The 21,237-nt window shown below is 48.3% G+C and overlaps 1 protein-coding gene across 8 annotated transcripts in view; it reads right to left on the bottom strand.

Annotated features, from left to right (window-relative positions):
* Positions 1 to 9,790: 9,790 nt before the first annotated feature.
* The window catches only part of CACNA1E (calcium voltage-gated channel subunit alpha1 E), a 213,624-nt gene continuing 202,177 nt past the window's right edge, over positions 9,791 to 21,237 (bottom strand). For 3 of the 8 annotated variants that reach the window (XM_038412805.2, XM_043491387.1, XM_043491389.1), the window contains 5 exons: positions 18,544 to 18,652; positions 16,012 to 16,140; positions 13,773 to 13,953; positions 12,781 to 12,971; positions 9,791 to 10,906 (listed from right to left, as the gene is read on the bottom strand). In XM_038412805.2, the coding sequence (XP_038268733.2) occupies positions 10,367 to 10,906; positions 12,781 to 12,971; positions 13,773 to 13,953; positions 16,012 to 16,140; positions 18,544 to 18,652 (1,150 nt within the window). In that variant the 3' untranslated portion in view covers positions 9,791 to 10,366. The remainder of the gene's footprint in view (positions 10,907 to 12,780; positions 12,972 to 13,772; positions 13,954 to 16,011; positions 16,141 to 18,543; positions 18,653 to 21,237) is intronic. The other 5 variants (XM_038412806.2, XM_038412797.2, XM_038412803.2 and 2 more) reach the window with 3 other exon arrangements.

Genomic DNA, 21,237 nt, shown 5'->3' with positions numbered 1-21,237 from the left:
CTGCCATGGCCCTCTCTCTGCATGGACATTCTTGTTAGCTCCTCCCCCACCTGATGTCCTGCCATGGCCCTCTCTCTACATGGAAGTATATTGTTTCCGCCCCAGTTTTCCCCCTGCTATGTTGAAGGGTTATTAAGTCATAAAGAACATGTCATGGTTGGATTTAAGAAAACATCCCCTTGGTTTGGAGGTGCTTGCTCCAAGTACAGCAGTGATGCTTGAAACCTGACCATAAGCGGAGAGCTTAGCAGCAGAATCTCATGGGCTTGTCAAGGGGGAGAAAGGTTCTGTTGGCTTTCAAGCCTTCTTTAGGCCATGGAAGATACATTATACGGAAGCAAAGTTAGTCCAGAGACTTACAAAAGGGTATGCAGGCTGCAACAGTACCTTGAAACAATTTGTTCCCCTAAGGGGTGTCTTTCCCTTAGCTCTCTCATTTTTTGGTTTTACAGGCGGATACAGTATTGTCCCCATTTGCTTTCAAATCCCATGACCCCCATGGGGTACTTTATTCCCTTCTAGAATTGTAACCACATCCTGGACTCCGCAAGGTAGATTGAGTCAGTCATGATCATGGCGCCAGTGAAAAGAAAGACTCCCAACACTGAGGTTCATAGTGTAGCTGCAAACGAACAATTTCTGTATGTTAACAAAACACCAGTGTAGCTGAGTGAAAAGCTCTGCTCAGGCTCCGCATCCATGCTATTGATGGGTGCTCATTACTTGGCCAATGAACCCAACAGGTTTTCAATAAACCAGCTGGTATCAGCGTATCATCAGCACCCCTCCTCAAATCATTCGCCGAGGGCTACGCTCGAATGGGGTTGGCAATGTTTTAGCTCTTGTTTCACACAAAGGGGCAAATTCTGCTCTAGTTACACGGATGCCAACCATCCCTCAGTGTTTTATTTTAATGGCACTTTGATTTTTACTGTTTCTCCTCGCTCCTGTTTTTATGGTTTCAACAGCAACTAACTTGTCAAACTGGAAATCTCAAATGATTCCCACCCAAGACCACAGATAGTCAAGAAGAAAATGCTTCCATCTCCTAATCCAACTATGTAGTGAAATGTCTGTGCAATACATGGGGGGACAAGGGGAGAGAAACATTCCATACAGGAGTTGTAAAACACACAGCTCCCCTGACTGGCAGCTTTAACACCTGGAGAGAGATCCAACCTCCATCCTACTTCAAAGTTTTGGCTCCAGGAGCTGGACATGCCCCTTTACCATCACCAATCTCAGTTCTGATTTGAGTGTCATGGCTCCAACTTTTGGAGAGAGATTGAGTCTCTATTCTGATTCAAGGCGTTTTGGGAAACAGCTTGAATCGGAGACTGCTTTCATGTGTCTGGAGAGCAGACCAACCTCTGTAGGTGCTCAGATGTTATGGCAATAAGTAGAGTGTAAATACTTAGCTGGATCAGATAGATCTCTCTAACCTATCTCAGCCCCATTTGAAGCCTCTGGTGCCATCACTAGGCTGGAAACTCCATCCAAGTCCCGATCCTGCTGTAGCATTCAGACAGATCTGAGCCCACTCCTGGTTCTGTGCTCTAGGATCTAAAGCGTCAACTGATCTCAGTCCTGAATCCAGATTTCACTACCTACAGAGCCACCTGTAGCCAAAGCTAGATTCTAGTTCCAGCCACGAGCAAATGACCCAGGCGGCAACCTCATGGCCAGTCAATAAACTCTGAGCTGAAAGATCCATTATTTCCCTGGTGGCATATAGCAGTACTCAGTCTAGATTCCTGGGGGCAAGGGGAACACACCTTCCCTTCAGTGGGGGGACAAGGACAAGCCTTCATAGGGGAGAGAGATCAGTTTGTGTGCTAAAGTGATATTAAGCTTGAAACATGATTTTAAAAAATTAATATTTCAAAACTCAAACTTCTTTGCACACTTGCTTGTCTCTGCTAGAATCATAATAACGAGACATAAGTTATAAGCTTTAAAATCAACATGAAACAAGGACCCTCTTTATAGTCCTCCCCCCCCAATGCACACACATAAAAGACCCCCACCTCCCACCCCCAATAATGTATTTACACAGAGCATGGCTTATTGTCATAAATCTTTTTGCATTTAGAAGGTCAAGATGCAAACCCCTTTATTTACAATATGTATGGGGGGGGATCATCTCATCCACACCCCACCCGCCCATAAATACCTGCTATCCCAACAGTTTGTACCATGAGGAGATATGCCTTTGCAAGAGACCTTTGGAATAAGCTGACAGTAGCACAGCTGCCTTCTTGCTGCTGGAGAATCAGAGTCAGTTCCTCAAAGCTGTTTGGTTCAGAATTATCCAGCTGCTGATTACTTCTGGTCAGTTCTGGAGTAATTCGTCTTCCCTTTATTTTGTTTAACTGTGACACATTTCTCTGGTATCAGATTGCAGGACAGTACAGCCATGCACCCCTCCATCCCAGTGCAGTTGGAATAATAAATGTGGGCTTCATCCTTAGGTTTCAGAAGAAACAGTTAATGGGGATGAATAAGGAAGGTGTCACCTCTTGATCCAGACAGGTACTGAGCATCAACAATGTTCCTTAGTCACAGGGAGTTACGAGAGCCAGAATGGGCCTTTTACCGTTACTGATTCTTCCTGTACGGTCAGCCAGGGCCCAGTTCCATGCCCACTGGCACCAATGTGAGTTTTTCCATTGTCTTCAGTGGGCTGCAGACCAGGCCTTAGACCCTCCCGCCCCCCACCCCCGTTGGTTTGCATTCTCCTCAACCATGAGAGAAATGCTAATTATTTTTACACTAATTTATCTCCGTGGAAACCGAAGGAGGCCCTCACCGAGGAGCGGGTACCAATGCCCCTGAGGATCAGCTTGGTCTGGTCCGTGGCCCTGGTGGCAGTGAAGGCCCCAGAGCCAATGCTCAGCAGCTCTCGAGGCTCTTGCTCTTTCCCTGAGCTCCAACGTTCCCCAGACCCCTGCCCCTTGCAGCTCGCCAATGGCTCTGAGAGGTGGGGAACGAGCAGGTGGTGATGAGGGCCCAAAAGACCTGACCTGGGCTTATGGTTGCCAACTTTCTAATTGCACAAAACTGAACACCCTTTCCCTGCCCCCTTTCCCCGAGGCCCTACCCTCTGCCCTGCCCCTTCTCTGAGGCTTTGCCCCCACTCACTCTATCCCCCATCCCTCTGTCGCTTGCTCTCCCCCACCCTCACTCATTCGCTCATTTTCACCAGGCTGGCGCAGGGGGTTGGGGTGTGGGAGAGGGTATGGGCTCTGGGCTGGGGGTGTGGTCTTTGGGGTGGGGCCAGAAATGAGGGGTTCATGGTGTGGGAGGGGGATCCAGGCTGGGGCAAGGGTGTGGGGTGTGGGAGAGGGTGAGGGCTCTGGCTGGGAGTGTGGTCTTTGGGGTGGGGCCGGGAATGAGGGATTTTGGGTTGCCAGAGGGGGTTCCAGTCTGGGGCCAAGGGGTTCAGAGTCCAGGAGGGGGTTCTGAGCTGAGGCAGGGGGTTGGGGTGCAGGAGGGGGTTTTGGTTGTGGGCTCCAGGATGGAGTTTGGGTGCGGGAGGGGACTCAGGGCTGGGGGTTGGGAGGGGATGCAGGGTGTGGGCTCTGGGAGGGAGTTTGGGTGTGGGAGGGGACTCAGGGCTGGGGCAGGAGTTTGGGCTCCAGGAGGGAGTTTGGGTGTGGAAGGGGACTCGGAGCTGGGGGTTGAGGCATGGAAGGGGGTGAGGGATGTGGGCTCTGGGGGGTCAGTTTGGATGCGGGAGGGGGCTCATGGCTGGGGGTGCGGGCTCTGGGCAGCACTCACTTTGGGCGGCTCCCCGCAAGTGGCTACATGTCCTTCTGCTCCTAGGCAGAGGTGTGGCCAGGCAGCTCTGTGCGCTGACTCTGCCCGCAGGCGCTGCCCCTGCAGCTCTCATTGGCTGTGATTCCTGCCCAGTGGGAGCTGCGAAGCCAGCATTCAGGGTGAGGGCAGTGCATGGAGCCCCTGTGGCCATCCCTTCGCCTAGGAGCCGAGGGACATGTCGCCGCTTCTACGGCCCGGTCAGCAGTGCTCACTGGAGCTGCCAGGGTCCCTTTTTGACCGGGCATTCCAGTCAAAAACCAGACACCTGGCAACCCTACCTGGGCCTCACTGCACTTCACCTAACCTGAGAGGCATCAAACTCCAGGGAGCTGCTGTGATGCATTGTGGGAGCAACATCTAGCCAAGAAAAGCCCAGCAGCCGGGTGGAGGCTCATCAAAGGGTCTTTGTTCAAGTCTCCTTGGGGGTGTTGTGCGCTGCCCCAAAGCGACAGGGACTCAGGTAGTTATTGGCTCAGAACTGCAGAGACAGTGGTTGCTGCTGGCAAACAACTGCACCTTCTCCAGATTCACTTTACATGGAAAGATTTGGGTCAGGAAATCCCCTGAGCGAGTCTTTACATTTTGGCTAAATGAAGGACTTAAAAGAGTGAAAGGAAATCGATGGGCCTGGACCCATATATAATGGGGCCTGTGCTGCCTTCTCCTGGCTGACAGGTGGCCCAGCAGACATGTTCACAAGGTCTCTTCTGCCTGCCTCTCCCTGGTGTTCAAAAACGCTCCTGTGAGATTCCTGGGCAATAACATGTACTACAAATTGCAGGAGAGACACTCTTTGTACTGCCAAGCAGCTACCAAAAGCTCTTTATAACGGCAAACAGATTGGCAGGGGAAAGCTCCATATCGGAGATGAGCCTGAGACAAACCCCTAGACCTGGACAGCCCCAACTCTCTGAGCTGAATTCACACAGCCCAGTGACCTGAGTCTAAAGCCCCTGAGAGGGCCCTCTGCTCAAAACACAAAATGCCCCACCCCCCCGAAAACACTGAAAGTCAGAGCCACATGCCTAGCCCTGGCAATGACAGCCCAGCTCTTTAATCAGTGTTGGTTTGTTTTTAAATGCACCCATCCCCTTATCATCTAGTGTCTGACAAATTAAAACCAAGCAACACAATAAATGAAACTGCTACTTTTCTGTATGGTTTGGCAGGTGGGCTAACGAGATCAAGCATAATGAGGTAGAGAGATCCTGCAAAGATGTTTTGGATGGCAGAGAATTACTGGGCAGCCATTTGGACCTTGGGTTAACCCTCATTACAGTCCAGCAGGATGAGACCTGGAAACCGGCCAGCATGGGAGCTGATAGGAGAGCTGGGGGATACTGAGAGAAGTTAAGGCGCTGGAAGGGGGTGGTCCAGGTCACTTTTAGGGATGCTTTGCATGACTTCAGCAGCTGAAAGAGCTGTGCAGGGATGGATTCATCACTTGTTTAGGGACAGCAAGAGGGTAGGATAGGTAGCTAGGAGAGGGGTAGGATGGCTGGGGAGGAATTGGGCAGCTTGTTGGGGTGTTTGGGGGTGACAAGAGGATTTGGCACACAGGAGAGAGGGACAGTCACTCCTTGGAGTGAGGCACAAGTGCACAGAAAGGCAGTGAAAGCATTTAGCACCTAGAGTACAGATCTTTCCCCAAATCTCTCCCCTCGAGAACTGGGCAGTTCTTAGAGCTGGCTGAAATTTTTCATTGAAACATTTTTTCAGAAACTCAGAAAACAATGTGGGAGCTGATCTTCACTTCCTGTTGCAGGTCAGTGAATACCACTGGGATTTCTAAGGACCGAGCTGTAGCTTATCCAGTGGGTGGTGCAGAATTAAACGTCACGTGTCTAGAGTTAAGTTCTGGGTGGCTGAGGCTGCTGCACAAAATGGACAAAATAAAACACAATAACCCCCCGACAGAAACGAGAGCATGACTGCAAGAAACTAAGCTAAGGGCCACATGCTCACACTTCCCAGATAACCCACCCCAAACATGTGCCTTCAGAGCACAGCATCCCCTCCTATTCTGACAAGGCACACCAACGTAATTGTAGATGCACAATTCAGCCATCACAATTGGCTCGAGTAATATAGTACATTAGGTAATATTATTACATAGCATCTTCGGTCCCAAAGCATTTATACATCCCCCAAGCCAAAGTCTAGTTCTGCTGAAATGACTAGCAAAACTCCCACTGCCTTCAAAGGAACCAGGCTTTGGCCCTGTATGTACAAAGATCACTCCTCACCCTACTGAAATGCAACCACCTCTGGAGTGGAAACAAAACAGCCATCCTACACTAGCATCCCTCTGCCACAGTGAGCACAGCAGAGCAGGGGGAATTCAGGCTGGCAGAACAGAATTACCAGAGCAGTTACAACTGGAGCCAGAATTTAGCCACACACTGTATTTTAAATAGTACAGTTCCTGTATTAGGAAGTTAACCCAGATGGCTCAACTTCATGAACTCTACTACAGATAAGCACACTCGTCCTGAATATGCTGCACTATAGTACTGCAGGCAAGTTTACTCATCCTACACTGCTCAACCCTCTTCCTACAGCTGGACAACCCCCGAGTCCCCCAGCACTCCTTATGCTGAATCCGCTACCACCCTCCACTTCACCGGTCTCAGCAGGAGCAGGATTTTAGCCCATTTATCTGTACAGGTACCTTAAGACAAAAGCTGCTATATAATAATACCCACTCCATTATATTATTGTTGCCAGCTGCTGATTGCTGGTTTGTTCCCTTACATTTGCACATGTGTATGTGGAAGGGAGGGGCCAGGCCATCCTGGGAACACTGGCTGGTTGTTTTACTGTGAAGCACGGGCAGTCAGCCCTCTCCTCTCAGACTGGATTTATTTTGTGCATAGCTGGACTTTAGGAAAGGAAAATTTCAATTTTCAAGCAGACCAGGCCAGCCAAAAACTAACTGCAGACAAATCCATTCCAATCCAGTACTGCCTGCTGGGTAAGCTTTTGGTCTGCACTCACATATGCTTAGTGCATTCAGGTCCCAGTTCAGTATAGCATCTAAGCATATGCTTAAATCCTTCCTAATTCAGCGTAGTTAAGCATGTGCTCCATGCTTTGCTGGAGAGGGATGGATTAGTGAACCAAGGCCTGAACAACTTAAAACTGGAAGTGAAAATCAGCCTCCTACCTCAATTTCTGCATAAAGGTCACTGAATGGGAGAAGAAACGGTTGATTTGCTAAATCTGTCCTTTGGTCCTCTGAAGCACTTGTGCCAGGAACTGCACATTGGGGACAGCACGCACAGCTGATTACATATGTGCTTCCCTTGAAGATTATTGCTGAAAGAGAGAAGACAGAGCATGTGCCTAGAAACACACCTTCTGAGGGAAAATCAGTCCTGTTCAGGTTTCCTGTTTAGAAGAAAGCCATGTCATATAGAATAAATGCGCTCCCCCGTCCTTCTCCCACATCTGAGGTGCTATGCACGTGCAAAATTGCAGAGCTATGGGAGAAAAATGGCATAACCACGCAATAAACTGCATTCATCTTGCTCCTTCATTCCCCTCACTTGCACTCTGCCCACTAATCCATCCTCACACCAAGATGACTTCGAACAGCCGAAAACCCTGAGCAGCTCCCCAAATCAACCTGCCACAGAACTGTTTCTTCTTGCCCTCAAATGTGAAATTTCTCCCCATCATAATTAGACTGAGCAGAGGCCCCTTGATAGGTGATCATCATTCCTGACAACAGGGACAGCTCGATGGCCAAATACTACATGATGCTGAAGAGCTAGAAATGGGAGCTTTAAGGGGAGATATTTTAAAGGCCCAAATGGGAGTTAGGTGTCCAATGTTCACTGACCTTCCAATGAGATGTTGGTGCCTAACCCCCATGGGCTCCTTATCCCATTGGAGAGGGGAGATTCTCAGCGAAATACACAGCATGCTGTTCCTAGCTCTGGAAGGTGATGAGATACTGGGCCTTGCAGTCATGACGTTTTTATGGTTAATAAAGCTCATTTTAGGTCCCGTTGCACCTGGCTAACAGGTGAAGGGATACAATAAACAGTCCCAATACACCTATCTAAAACTTGCCCCAAATGGATTGTTTCTGTACACTGCATGGCAAAATACAGCACGATGGTGTAATGGAAAGGTTGAATAGGCCCTTGGTTTGGGTTGAGCTGACAATTCACCCCTGAGAAACATAATCTTCTCAAGCCAATGCTAATAAAACCCCACTTGCATGACACTGTCCCATCAGGTACTTCATATATATATATTTTAAGCTTCTCAAACAAATCTTTTTCAATCCATATGAGACTGAAGGCACGTTGATGGTGCCAATCTGACTGTGAATTGGGGGAGAACATTCTGCCTAGAACTGCTCCAGAGTGCCCGTAATTTGCCGGTGGAAGAGTAGGCAGCAGGCCACGAGGCAGGAAGGTTAAGATTTTGGAAACTGACTGGGGTCACATGGCTCCTGGCGAATTGAGAACAGCTGAGAAGCTAAATCCTCGGCTTTGAAAGTCTCAACCCAGGTCTCCTTGGTCAGATCAAAACCCTCCTCCATTCCAGGTCAGAGGGATCTTGCCAAGCCCAGGAGAAGTTCCAATGGCTATGGTGATGCAATCCACATCCAGTTCCTGCACCTGAACTTGGGAAATAAAGGATGCTGCCCACATTTTTTCTAGTAGAGACATGGGGACTGGATTCAGTCTGTAGCATTGCCTCTGCAGGAGATCTTGAAAAGCTAATATGCCTGAATGTCCCTCCATGCAGCAATGAATCTGCCTGGGGAGAAGGGCTCACCCCCAATGGCCATGCTTTCCATCTACACTTTCCATCCCCTCTCTAAACCAATTAGTTTAGTTTTGAAAAGTACTGTGTTCAGTCTTTCAGTTTCATTGTTCGAGAGGGTGGATGCATTTCCTCTGGGTCTCTTGGGTTAGGACTGGGCTGGGCAGAGATTTACATACTTCTCTGCATCACCTAGCCCTGCTCAATTGGTACTAGGGTGGCTCATTAGGGCAGAGTCTGCTCGTGTTTGCCAAAGCAGTTTGCTAGTGCACAAGACTTTCACGCTCAGCCAGTACAAAGGGGCATCAATCAGGACCTGATCCTGATATGCACTGATATTAGTGGGAACATTTCCACTGACTTTAGTGAGCTTTGGATCAGACCCCTAGTGCGCAATCTGTCCGTGCATCAGTGAAACACAGAGGCACCTGAGCCGCAAGGACGAGAGAGTAGGTGCCAGGCCAGCCGCACACACGAGAGGGAGTGAGGAGGTATTGGTGTAAAGAGATATTCCCACCCCTTTCTCTAGATTTTCATAGTCCCATAGCCCAACAAGGAACTCAAATAAGTGCCCAAGTATAAACTGTGAAGTGGTAAATTCCTTGGCACACACTCAGATCCTCAATCTAGCTGGTGCTCAACCACATGCAAAAATCACAGCCCAGCAATAAAACCGCCACCCATGTTAATATCTCCCGGAAGGTGTTTCCTTTTGTTTTAAATCCACCTACAATTGTATTTTGCATTTCAAACAACAGGTCTGCCACCTTCCAGGCAGGGGAAAAGAGGAGCCTGACCCAGCCTTGTTTGTTCAACTGAACAAGACGCAGGTTAGGAAAAATACCATACCTGGCACCGAACTCAAGAGAAAGTCTTCGCCTGCTGGCTAGAGGTCCTGTGGGAGAAAAGTGGCCCTGAAGATAGTGTGCACCAGTTGACTAAAACAAATACCTGCATGTGTATATCTTTATATATACAGCATATAAATATATATACACACACATACCGTATATACACACACACACGCCTATAGTTCTCAGTATATAAATAATATATGTATGAGCAAGGTGGTTACGTTCAGCAGCATTGCCCCCAGCCCCTCCTCCCACAATCTCCCCATGGTACAAGCCGTTTTGTTTTGGTTTAACCCGAACCCATCCCCTCCCACCATGCACAGCAGCGGCTGGCTGTCCGCTGGGCCCCAGTGCCATTGCCCGCCCCCACCCCACCTTCTTCCTGGCAGTTTTGTCATTAACACATCTGGGAAGCACACCAAAAGCCACGGGCAGCACAAGAGAACCCCAGTGATGGTGTCTCTGTCTCTGGAAGGGCCCTGCATCTGTCTCGATCCTCCCACTCTGACTTCCCAAGGGAAAAATGAAATGTGCTCAAAGCTGCCTTCCGGGATCTTTTGCCAAGCTTCAAGAGAACAAGGCAAATACAAATAAATCTCTGGGTCCTGGCTGCTTCCTGCTGAGTTTTGCTTGGCAGTGGATCCATGCTCTGGTTTCCCATAGGCATAAAGTCCTGTTTCGCTTGGGAGGGGCATTTCCATGGTTTCACACACATCCCACTGGTGCGTGAGCCTTACTGGACCAGAGGCGTGCAAGCGAATCAAATGCTTCTTTGTGCAGAAAAAAAGTGGGGAGTGGTCAGCGGGTTCGAATTTTTTTGCACAAAGATTTTATTTCTCCTGCATTTGATTTTGGATTCGTTTCATTCCCACGCGTGGCGAAGAGCATGCAACAGAGGGAGGGAGCAGCCTCTAGCATTTGTCATCTTCTTCCGTATCACTTAGCACATCGATGCTAGCCCCACACATCATCCCTTGCGCCGCCCCTCTCCTCCTTCTCCTGTAGTGCCCGTTGGGCATCTGCCAGCCATGCCGCAGGGGAGGAGCTGACCCGATGGTGTTGGAGCGGCCAAGGCTGGTGGCTACAGCAGCCTCAAAGGTGAGCGTTTCCTCCTCGCCGCAGTCTGAGGCGTGGGAGTCATCATGCAGGGCCAGGTATGGCTCCGAGATGTAGCGCTGGGGGGTGGAGTGCCGGCTCTGCTTTCCCTGTGGAGAGCTGGAAGACTCGGTCAGGCAGGTGTCGTTCGTCTCCAGGGCCTGGGAGAACAGAGGGGACCCCCCCTCGCTCTCGTCAGGTTGCGGGGAGGTGTCACAGGAGTGTCGCATCATGGAGGCATAAGAGAGGAGTGGCCGCGGCTTTGGTGGGACCGGAGGGAGCTGCCGGCGGCCTCGTCTCGGGGTGCTGGTGTCAGATATAGAGGGGATGGAGCTTTCACTCAGAGAGCCCATGCCCTGCAAAATGGAAGGAGACAATCATGTGTACAGCACAATTGGGATGGGATGGTTTGGTCAAAAGCTGTGTCCTGCCCCTTCAGAAGCCCCTGATGAAAAGTCATCTCTCCATGGCTGTGTCTTCCCTAGGATATGAGGTGTCTTCTTAATTCCAGTTAGCCACGGGGGAGCCTGGTCTTGAACTCAACCTGCAAACTCCTGTGAATGCTCCAATCTGCTTTGTCTTCACGAGGATTTTACCTTGAGTTACACCTGGGCTACACCTAAAATTCCTCATTACATTGCTCAGGGCTGTGAAAAATGTCATGCTCTATGCAATGGAGTAAGATCAACCCTACCCCACTGTAGACACCGCTAGGTCAAAGGAAGAATTCTGGTGATGTAGGGAAGCATCTATGCTTCAGCATCAACGCTGCAGCAGTGCCCCTGTAGTGTAGACACACCATAGCTAACTTGAGTTAAAAACACACCGGCTGCGTCTACACTCAAACCACTGCAGCTGCATTGCTGTAGTGCTTCAGCGTAGCCAATCACTACAGAGATGAGAGGGGTTCTCCCATTGGTGTAGCTAATGCACGACCCTGAGAGGCGGTAGCTAGACTGATGGAAGAATTCTTCCATAGACCTAGACCTAGACCACAGACCTCTACACCAGAGGTTGGGTCAGCTTGACTATGTTTTTTTCACACCCCTGAGAGACGGAGCTACACCGATGTAGCTCTTCAGCATAGACCAGCTCCTGGTGAAGACCAGGCCTCAGGAAATTAGAACAGAGTAAACAGAGATGGAAACTGATTCAGCTGCTCCCACTTTCCTTCAGTGATCTCACAATGGTGTGCATTGGGCCTCACAATCATCCATTTGTGCTTTCACAGTCCTACACTTGTTGCATCACAAAGGTGCACCGACAAGGCCAGGGATGGATGTCTGCAACCCCACATGGTGTCAGTGGTAATTAATGGTGTTCTCAAACACACTGACAAAGAAACTGTTCACATGAATAGGTCTGATTCTCCCCCACCATGCTGCTTGGGCAGCTGTTTGCACTAGTGGAAAAGGGGTGTCAAATACTACCAAGAAGAATGGTACCATTTCACACCCACACATCACGGGTGTAAATGATTGGACGAGGGGCAAGGCCATGGAGAAGCTGGGCCTGTGTCTTGGTTGGGGGGATGATAGGGAAGAAAAGGCAAAAAACCCTTAGACTTAAACAGGGATGGGTTGTATGTGGCTGGGGCTCCTATGGCAAAGAGCTATATGGAGGGATGAGACTCTTCCTCAGCTACTGGTAGCACTACAATAAGCTTTCTAATTGATGGCACATGGCATAGGACCTGGTACTATTATCACCACCACCACCAATTCCCTGCTAGATTTACAGAAGAGGCACTTACGTTCCTGGGCACTGTGCTTTCACAACGGCAAACCACACAGGTTGCACTAGGATAATACAATAACACCCTATGTGGTCTAGTGGATAGAGCCCTGAACGGGACTCAGGCGTCCTGTTCCAGGGTCTGCCATGGATTGACTCTGTGACCTAGGTCATGTCACCTGTCTGTGCCCATGTTTCCCCTCCCACCCATTGTCTGTCCTGTCTAATTAGCTAGGACGCTCTTGGAGGCAGAGTCTGTCTCTTGCTATGTGTTTGCACAGGCCCTATCACAACAGAGCTCCAGTGGCAGGTAGGACTTTTCAGTGTTACCGTAATATACAGAATAATTGACCAACAGCTGCCTAACCCCAGAGATAGGAGTGCAGGGATCTCAGTGTTTTTACAGATTTCCGGGGGGAATGATTGCTTTCCTCCTTTCCTGCTCCAGGATCCCTGCCTGGAACAATGGTATTTGGGCTGCTGGTTTCATCCCTACCTGCCTGTTTGGCGTCTGCGACCTGCCCTCGCTGGGTGACCTGGACTGGCGCCGGACAGGAGACTCGCCGTCTGCCTGAGGACTCCTCTCCTCCGAGTTGCAGCGGGAGATGTCTGGGGACAGCAGGTGCTTGCGTTCTTTGGATCGCCCTCGTTCTCTGCCACCTGAGCGATGTGTCTCGGACCTGTGGCCTGGGGAGGACAAAGCCAGACTGTAAGGCTCCCCAGTGGGACAGCTGCTGCAATTTGTTCAAAGTGGGGGTCCAGAGATCATAATCCCCCTTCAGGGTTAGAGGAAGAACACCCCACAGCGAGTAGAGCTGAACCAGATGGACACTGGAGCAAGGGCCTGGTTGGTAGCCCAATCACAGGGACCTGAGACAGATGTTTTGTGGCCCATGCCAGCTGGAGGAATGCTGGACCACAGTGGGAGGGACCCCAGACCAAGACGCAAACATGGGACACCAGCTGGCCTGCTGCAGCTGTTCTGGCACCTCATTTTGGCAATTCTTGGACTGCGGGTGCAACTTTTACAGAACACTATTTCTTCCCTGGTCTGCCTGCTGCCCCCTCTGCTTGTTCAGCCCCCGCCGCTTTTCTGTCATCTCCACACCTGGTACAAGCTAACCTTGCTCTTTGCAGCTCCTGCATCTCTCTGGCTCATGGACTCTCCATCTATTTTCAGATTTCATAAAAATATGACTCCCTTGCCCATATTTCTTAGCAGCTCCTTCCTCTCCTTGTGGAACTCTCCGAATGTATAATTTAATCCTGTATACTGTTCTACTGCACATCTCGCATGAGAAGAGCAATGCATGATGATAAAGCTAGATTGGTTTGGACTTCTAGTTCTCGATTCTTTACCATTGTCTTTGGGCAGAGTGCTCCACGACTCTGCCATACCTAATAGTAACATTGAAGCTCCATCTGCAGAAAGGAGTGAATTACTCACCCGAAAAGGATTCTTGTACTCTGGGAAAGAGCCCCCCTCACCTGAGTCTGCATTCAGGCGGCGAGCAGATAGCTGCAGCGAGGAGTGGTAACTGCGCCGGCGCGACTTGTAGGTGTTTTCACTGCTTCGCTCCATGGAGAACTCATCCAGCCAGGAGCTGTTAGGACGCTTGTCCCGGATGGTGGAGAATGATCGTCTCATAGAGCTCGTGTCTGTAACTACCTAGAAATACACCCCATGGGATGATTAATGGAAGCCAGCAGCAGGAGCAGGGGGAGGCAGATAGGCCACTCCGAAGTTAAGGTGTCTAATATCAGAGAAAGACTAGTGCAGTGTCTCCTGCTCAGACACCTTCCAGAAGGGAGTGCAGGAAATTTAACAGCAAAGGCTCCAGAGCTGCTCCAGCATCTATCATTGAATTAAAAAGATAAGGGCAGATTCTCAGCTGGTGTTAATCAGCACAGAAAAAGGAAGAGCAAAGGAAATTCAAAAAGGAAGAGAAAGGAAAGCTCCTATTGGCTTATTCGCTCCCATGTCTCTCTCCTTTTCAATGTATTTGCATAACTACTGCCATATTTCCATGTACTTCTCCTCGGCTTGTCCCATTCTCACCAACCCACCATCCTGTCCTTCATCCCCTGCCCTTCCCCATCTGCCCTCTCTCTTGTTGCTCTCATAGCCGACTACCTGCCCTTCTAACTTTATACACTCTCCATATCCTTCACCCCCTTACACCATTTCTCTTCCATCCCTCCAGCCACCTTATTCCTCCCCATTCCCTCTCCTCTCTCATCTCAAAGGATCCTTTACAGTTTCCATGCTTCTCCTCTTCCTTTCACCACTTCTTTCCCCTCCTGTAATCCAACACTTGTTTTCTTCCCTCTCTCCACTGTTGTCTTCTCTTGTCCCTGTTTGTATTTTTCTTGCCTTTCTTCATCTGCTTTTCCCTTCTCCATCTTTGTATCCATTCTTTTCCTTCCCTTCTCTCTCCCACCCAATCCCCTCTCCTTGTATTTATCTCCCTTTCTCTTCTTGTGCCTTCTTTCTGACTTGCTTCCTGCCACCTCCCCTTGCTTCTCGTGTATTTTTCCCTTTAAAACAAAGCTATATGCTTCCATTTCCCTCCAGTCCCTCGGTGCTGTTGCCATATTGCCTTCCATCCCCACACTGTGTTCAGCCACTCCTCCCAGAGGTAGTCAGTCCCCTCTGTGCCAGACGTAGAGCAGCTTCTGCGTCCATTTGGACTGTCTCAGCCAATTTGGGGATGATTGTGCAGGCAGTATTTGGGAAAGATACAACAAAGAGCCATTAAACATACATCCATCCATTACCAGGTGCCAAATTACCAGTTCACTCAGTAGCATCAGCAGAGAAAAGTTCTCCTTATCTCCCCACTCCCCAAAGGGCCACTGTAGACAAGCAATGTGGATTTAACCCAAAGAAAGTACTAGGAACATTGCATCCCACCCCCTTTGGCATGGAAGGGCCTGTTAATACTGTCCCCACTACTGAAGAAATGTGAGGTCCTGATACTCCGTGCCAAAGGGTTATGAAAACAACCTGAGAAAAGCTTTCATGTCTCGGTCAAAACAGAATATGAGACAAACAGACAGAAAAATCAGGCAGACAAACAAAGAGATGGAGCATGGCCTGGACTGATCAGGACAGACTACCCAGGGCCAGACAGGTGTGCATATGTTTGGGGACAATGGCAGAAGAAGGAAAGCAGAAGTTGGGTAATTGTCAGTACAAATGTTTGTCAGGTGGGGAGGGATACTTTGAAATGTTGCATGTTGAATGAAACACCAATGAACCAGTCCTGCTGAACGACAATGGGGGTGGGCTAGGGAGAGCAGAAGGATGGTCCAGTGGTTTGGGTTCTATCTTGGGAGATCTGGGTTCCATTCCCTGTTTCACCACAGGCTTCCTGTGTGACCTTGGGCAAGTCTCTCTGTGCCTCAGTTCACCATCTGTACAGTAGGGATAATAGCATCACCCTCCGAGGGGTGTTGTGAGGATAACTACGGTACGGACTGTGGGGTGCTCAGGTACAATAGGATTGGGGGCCATGTCAGCACCTAAGATAGACTATTTCCCAATGCCATCCAGATACAGACCCACTGGAAAAGCACTAGTGATACCTAGCACACTGCAGTAGGGCCTGGCAGTGCAGCATCAAACATATCACAGGGAAAAATATGGGCTCTCTTTTCATATCAGATAGATACAGCCACGTACTTCCACTTCTGCTTGTCCAGCTATGGTTTTACTTGGTGTTACCTGGGGATCCACAGTCAGGCGTGGCATGGAGGAGGCCCTCCCAGATACAGCGCGCTCCTGAGTGTCCACGGGGAGATAGTTGCCACGGTTAGAGGGCTGCGCGCTTTGAAACTCTCTAACCTCTGGCTCCTGGAAATAAACACACAGCCAAGCTCGTGGGATTTTGTTTGATTAGGTCACCACTTCTCTCCTGCCAGTGTCTGTGCTCTTGTTGGACTGGGAACCACTTGACAGGAAAGGAACCTGCCTCTTTCAAATCTCAGGAACAGAGTGCAGTTTTTTGGTTGGCCAAACACTGAGAATGGCTGGATTTGGTATTAATAGCAGTTTCAGTCTCAGACTTCATTACAGAGATCCAGCTCACAGGTTCCTGCGTTGGCTGACACTTAGGTAAACTTCACTACTTTTTTATTTTAGCAATGAGAGAAGGAAAACCAAGACTGATTTTTCTAGCTCCCTGGAATATCTACCCTTCTGCTGCTTAGTTTTCTTTTATTTCTTTTTTTAAGCTCGCAGAATCTTCTATGTTTTGATTTTCTAAAAGATTTTTCCAGTCATGTCCAAGTTAAATGAATCAGAAAGGGCTCAATGTCATATTTGTATATTTTGATTAATTTCTGACTTTAAAAATCTCTTTTGTTTTGGTCAAAGAGGAAAAACGGAAGCAAATGTTATTATTTTGGGTTGCAAGGAAGTGACATCAGATAGATGTGGGTCATCACCAGGAAGTGACAATAGAAGGGATGATTCAGAGACCCCCTCCTTCATAGCCAGCAGTCTCCACAAAAGGTTGACCAGGCAGTTTCCATTTTTGGCTGAAGGGCTGAATTGTATGGAGAGGTGCCATGTGTGTGATACAGAATTCACAGAGATAGTGCTACAAACTCTGAGAAGCATACAAATCAGACTGGAAATGTACAGTGATACAACACTGCAGTCCAACAAGTGTAAGGGTGGTGCCCAATGCACACACGTGGCCATATATACACATACACAGACCTAGTGCTGCTGACTGGAATGTGGGCATATGTGTATGTTCACGTTTGTGCAACACAGTTCAACAGTTCAGTTTTGATAATGGACACCAGCACTGACAACAAGATGAACATGAATCCCAAAGCAGCCGATACCATCGTTCAGCACAGGGTACCCACTGAAATGAGTATTTAATAAAAGGAATCGACCTGTGAAGAAAAGGATAGTTTACTGCATTATATCAATCCATTGTACTACAACATCACAAAGTCTTAGAACCCCTCCCAGTCTGTGATATTTCCTGTGCACTCATGTCCTGGGCCCAGAAACAGAGAGAGGAGGAACACTGGGCTGCTCAGATGTTCTTTAGAAACATAGTTAAACAGTACCAGGCATATGGCATCCTTAGTATCTCTGATTAACATGTCGGGCCAGATCTTCAGTTGCTGTAAACTTGCATAGCTCCAATGGAGTCCTGCTGATTTACACCAGCTGGCCATCTGGGTCTACCTGTCAATATGTGGTGTGTGTACATTTTGCATTGCCACACTCCCTACAAACCAGGCCTGTGTACGATCTGAAACATACCAAGATGGGCTCAGAACGCTTGCGCGTGCTCAGTACAGCCGTACAAACACGGGCTCTCTTTCTTCCAAAAGACTACTGGACCACTTGTCCAGTAGGAGCCAGAGGAGCCCATGCACTATACATGGGATAGGAAAGCAGGGCCCTTAGAGTGCTGCATGCATGAAGACCCATCTGAAGTCCACCTGCTTTACAATGGAAGGACTCAAATGTTAAAACCATGTTAAAAAGCAATTCTAGAGAAGGATCTAGCATGAAATGGGTTTCCATATTCCTTTTATGTAGGGCCATTCTGGTGTGACCTATTTTAGGACTGGACCCAAACCCCACTGAAGTCAGTGAATGGAAATACGCTCATTGACTGCAGTGGGCTTTGGATCAAGCCCTTACACAGGAATACATCTTAATTTGTTACAGTGGGTTCCAAAAGATAGTTAAGAGATCAGTGTTCTCCCTCTTTTGCTCCTGCTATTGATCCCCTATTGGCAGAAGCCGGCACATCGTGACCTTACATTGTCAGTGACAAGAGATCCACACTTCCCACTGCCAAGCAGGAGGATGCAGTCAGAGAATTTGCTTCCCAGAATCAGGGTAGGGGTAGGGGAGTGGGAGGGTGGTGGAGGGAAGAAGTAGCAAGAGGGTTGGTATTATTGCTTGGACCAGTGGTTCTCAACCTGTGGCCCGCAGGCTGCTTGCGGCCCAATCAGCACAGAGCTTCAGCCCATGTGACATGCTCAGGCCATCCCATTGGATGCGGCCCACATAACATGTTGTGGGCTGCATATGTGGCCCACAATGGAAACAGGTTGAGAATCATGGATCCAAGAAGATTTTTGAGCGGTGTGCATGTGTGTGGGACCGCCCACGCTCGCAGGATGGGGCAATAAAATTGGAACTACCTTTTGGAAACAGAGCAGGGCAGTGGTGCTGAGACCATAAAGGAAGTACATTAAAGGCAGGGCATTGGTTTACCAGAGATTGCTGCTCCTGGAACTGCCCATGTGTCGAATCCATACAAGCCAGTTGGAATATCTCTTGAGGAGAGAGTGGACTTAGCGACGGGTACCCACTCCGGCTGCTCCTGCAAAGATATTCTAACTTCAGAGAGACAGAGAGAGAGAAAAATCTTCATGCTGTGATTACTGACGGCCTCTCTGACTTAAACCTCTAAAAGAGAAAAAGGTGACCTCATTTCACTCAGCACTGCATTCTCAAAGTTCTCCTGGCTAAAGGCACTCCTTTTGTGGGTACGCTGTGAACTGAAATTAACAACTTCTCATCTCCCATACAAACTTCAATCTGGCATTCCTGAGTTCTGTCCTGACAACTGGCACGTCACTGAAAAGGGACACCCGTTGTGCCACCTGCAATGTGGGAGCACAGTGACAGTTCCAAAATGAGCCTCCACCTGGTGGTCATGCTTGGCTGACAATCACAAGAGCTTTACTGTTCCTAGATTGGACATTTTGTTTCTCTGTGAAGCAGTGCAGTTCTTTTGCAGCTAATGGTGGTGCAGTGGTACAGCGATGGCTTCCCCAGGGATGCCTGCGATTATGGGGATGGCATTACTAATGTGACATGCACGTGCCTGTACTGTGTCTGAAGAACAGGGTGTTGTGTCACTCATGAAAGAAGTGCCAGTCATGTTCAAGCATTGTTGATTTTTTCTTTTCCTCTTTTAAAATTTTTTCAGGTGAATTCAGAGCTGGCGAAAGCCATGAGATTCCCAGACTGAAGTGCACACTGATGCTCAGAAACGGTACAGCTAGAGTAGAGGCAGGGCAAGTTTCCTCATACTGTGCTGCAACGGCCCTCAGCCCTGACTGAGAGGGAGCACCTCTGGGGACGAGAGGGTAACACAGTCTTTATGCCACATTTCTCATCTGCCGAGACTGATACAGTTGCCACCTGCTATGGTGGCACTGGCCTACTGGGAGAAAGGCTGAGACCATGGGCTCACTTCACATGAGCCAAACAGCAATCAAATGGCAAGACTTAGAACCCTAGACATTTAGGGATAGAAAGGACCTTGAGAAGTCATCAAGTCTAGCCCCCTACACTGTGGCAGGACCACATAAACCTAGACCATCCCTGACAGGTGTTTGTCCAACTGGTTTTTAAAAACTTCCAATGATGGGGATTCCACAACCTTCCTTGGTGGCTATTCCAGAGCTTAACTACCCTTAGAGTTAGAAAGTTTTCCCTAATAGCTAACCTAAATCTCCCTTGCTGCAGATTAAGCTCATTACATCTTGTCCTACCTTCCATGAACATGGAGAACAACTGATCACCAGACTCTTTATAACAGTTCTTCGGACATTGGAATACTGTTATCAGGTCCCGCCTTAGTCTTCTTTTCTCCAGACTAACCATGCCCAGATTTTTCAACCTTTCCTCATAGGTCATGTTTACTAAACCTTTTATCATTTTTGTTGCTCTCCTCTGGACTTTTTCCAATTTGTCCATATCCTTCCTAAATTGTGGCACCCAGAACTGGACACAGTACCCCACCTGGGGCCTCACCTGTGCCAAGTAGAACTGAACAATTACCTACTATGTCTTACAGACAACATGCCTGTTGTTACACTCCAGAATTATATTAGCCTTTTTTGAAGCTGTATCGCATTGACTCGTATTCAGTTCATGGTCCACTATAACACCCAGATCTTTTTTCAGCAGTACTACCACCTAGACAATGATTTCCCATTTTGTGTATTTGATTTTTCCTTCCTAAGTGAAGAACTTATTGAATTTCATTTTGTTGAATTCAGACCAATTCTCCAATTTGTCAAGGTCATTTTGAATTTTAACCTGTCCTCCAAAGTGATTACAACTGCTCCCAGCTTGGTGTCATCTGCAAATTTTATAATCATGTTCTCTACTCTGTCATCCAAGTCATTAATGAAAATATTGAATAGTACCGGATCACGGACTGACCCCTGTGTGAATACACCCTCCCAATGTAACAGCAAGCCTTTGATAACTACTCTATGAGTATGGTCTTTCAACCAGTTGTGCGCCCACCTTATAATAAGTTCATCTAGACCACATTTCCCTAGTTTGCTTTTGAGAATTTCATGTGGGGACTGTGTCAAAAGCCTTACTAGATTCATAGATACTAAGGTCAGAAGGGACCATTCTGATCATCTAGTCTAAATAAAGGTAATATCATGTCTACTGCTTCTCCTCATCCACTAGGTCAGTTGTCCTATCAAAGAAGGAAATTAAGTCGGTGTGACATAATTTGTACTTGACAAATCCATGCTTACTATTACTTCCAACCCTATTATCTTCCAGGTGCTTACAAACTGATTGTTTAATAATTTGCTCCAGTATCTTTCAGGTATTGAAGTTAGGCTGATTGGTCTATACCTCCCTGGGTCCTCCTTGTTCCCCTTTTTAAAGACAGGCACTATGTTTGCCCTTCTCCAGTCTTCTGGGACTTCCCCTGCCCTCCAAGAATTCTCAAAGATAATTGCTAATGGCTCCAAGATTGGGTCAGCTAGTTCCTTAAGAACCCTAAGATGAATTTCATCAGGCCATGCTGACTTGAACACATCTAACTTATCTAAACATTCTTTAACCTGCTCTTTCCCTATTGTGGCTTGTGTTCCTTCCCCTTGTTGTCAGTATTAATTGTGTTGAGTATCTGGTCATCATTCACCT

This window comes from Dermochelys coriacea, chromosome 8 (genome assembly GCF_009764565.3).
Source record: "Dermochelys coriacea isolate rDerCor1 chromosome 8, rDerCor1.pri.v4, whole genome shotgun sequence".
NCBI lineage: Eukaryota > Metazoa > Chordata > Testudines > Dermochelyidae > Dermochelys > Dermochelys coriacea.
This window is presented reverse-complemented; position numbering and strand designations above follow the sequence as displayed.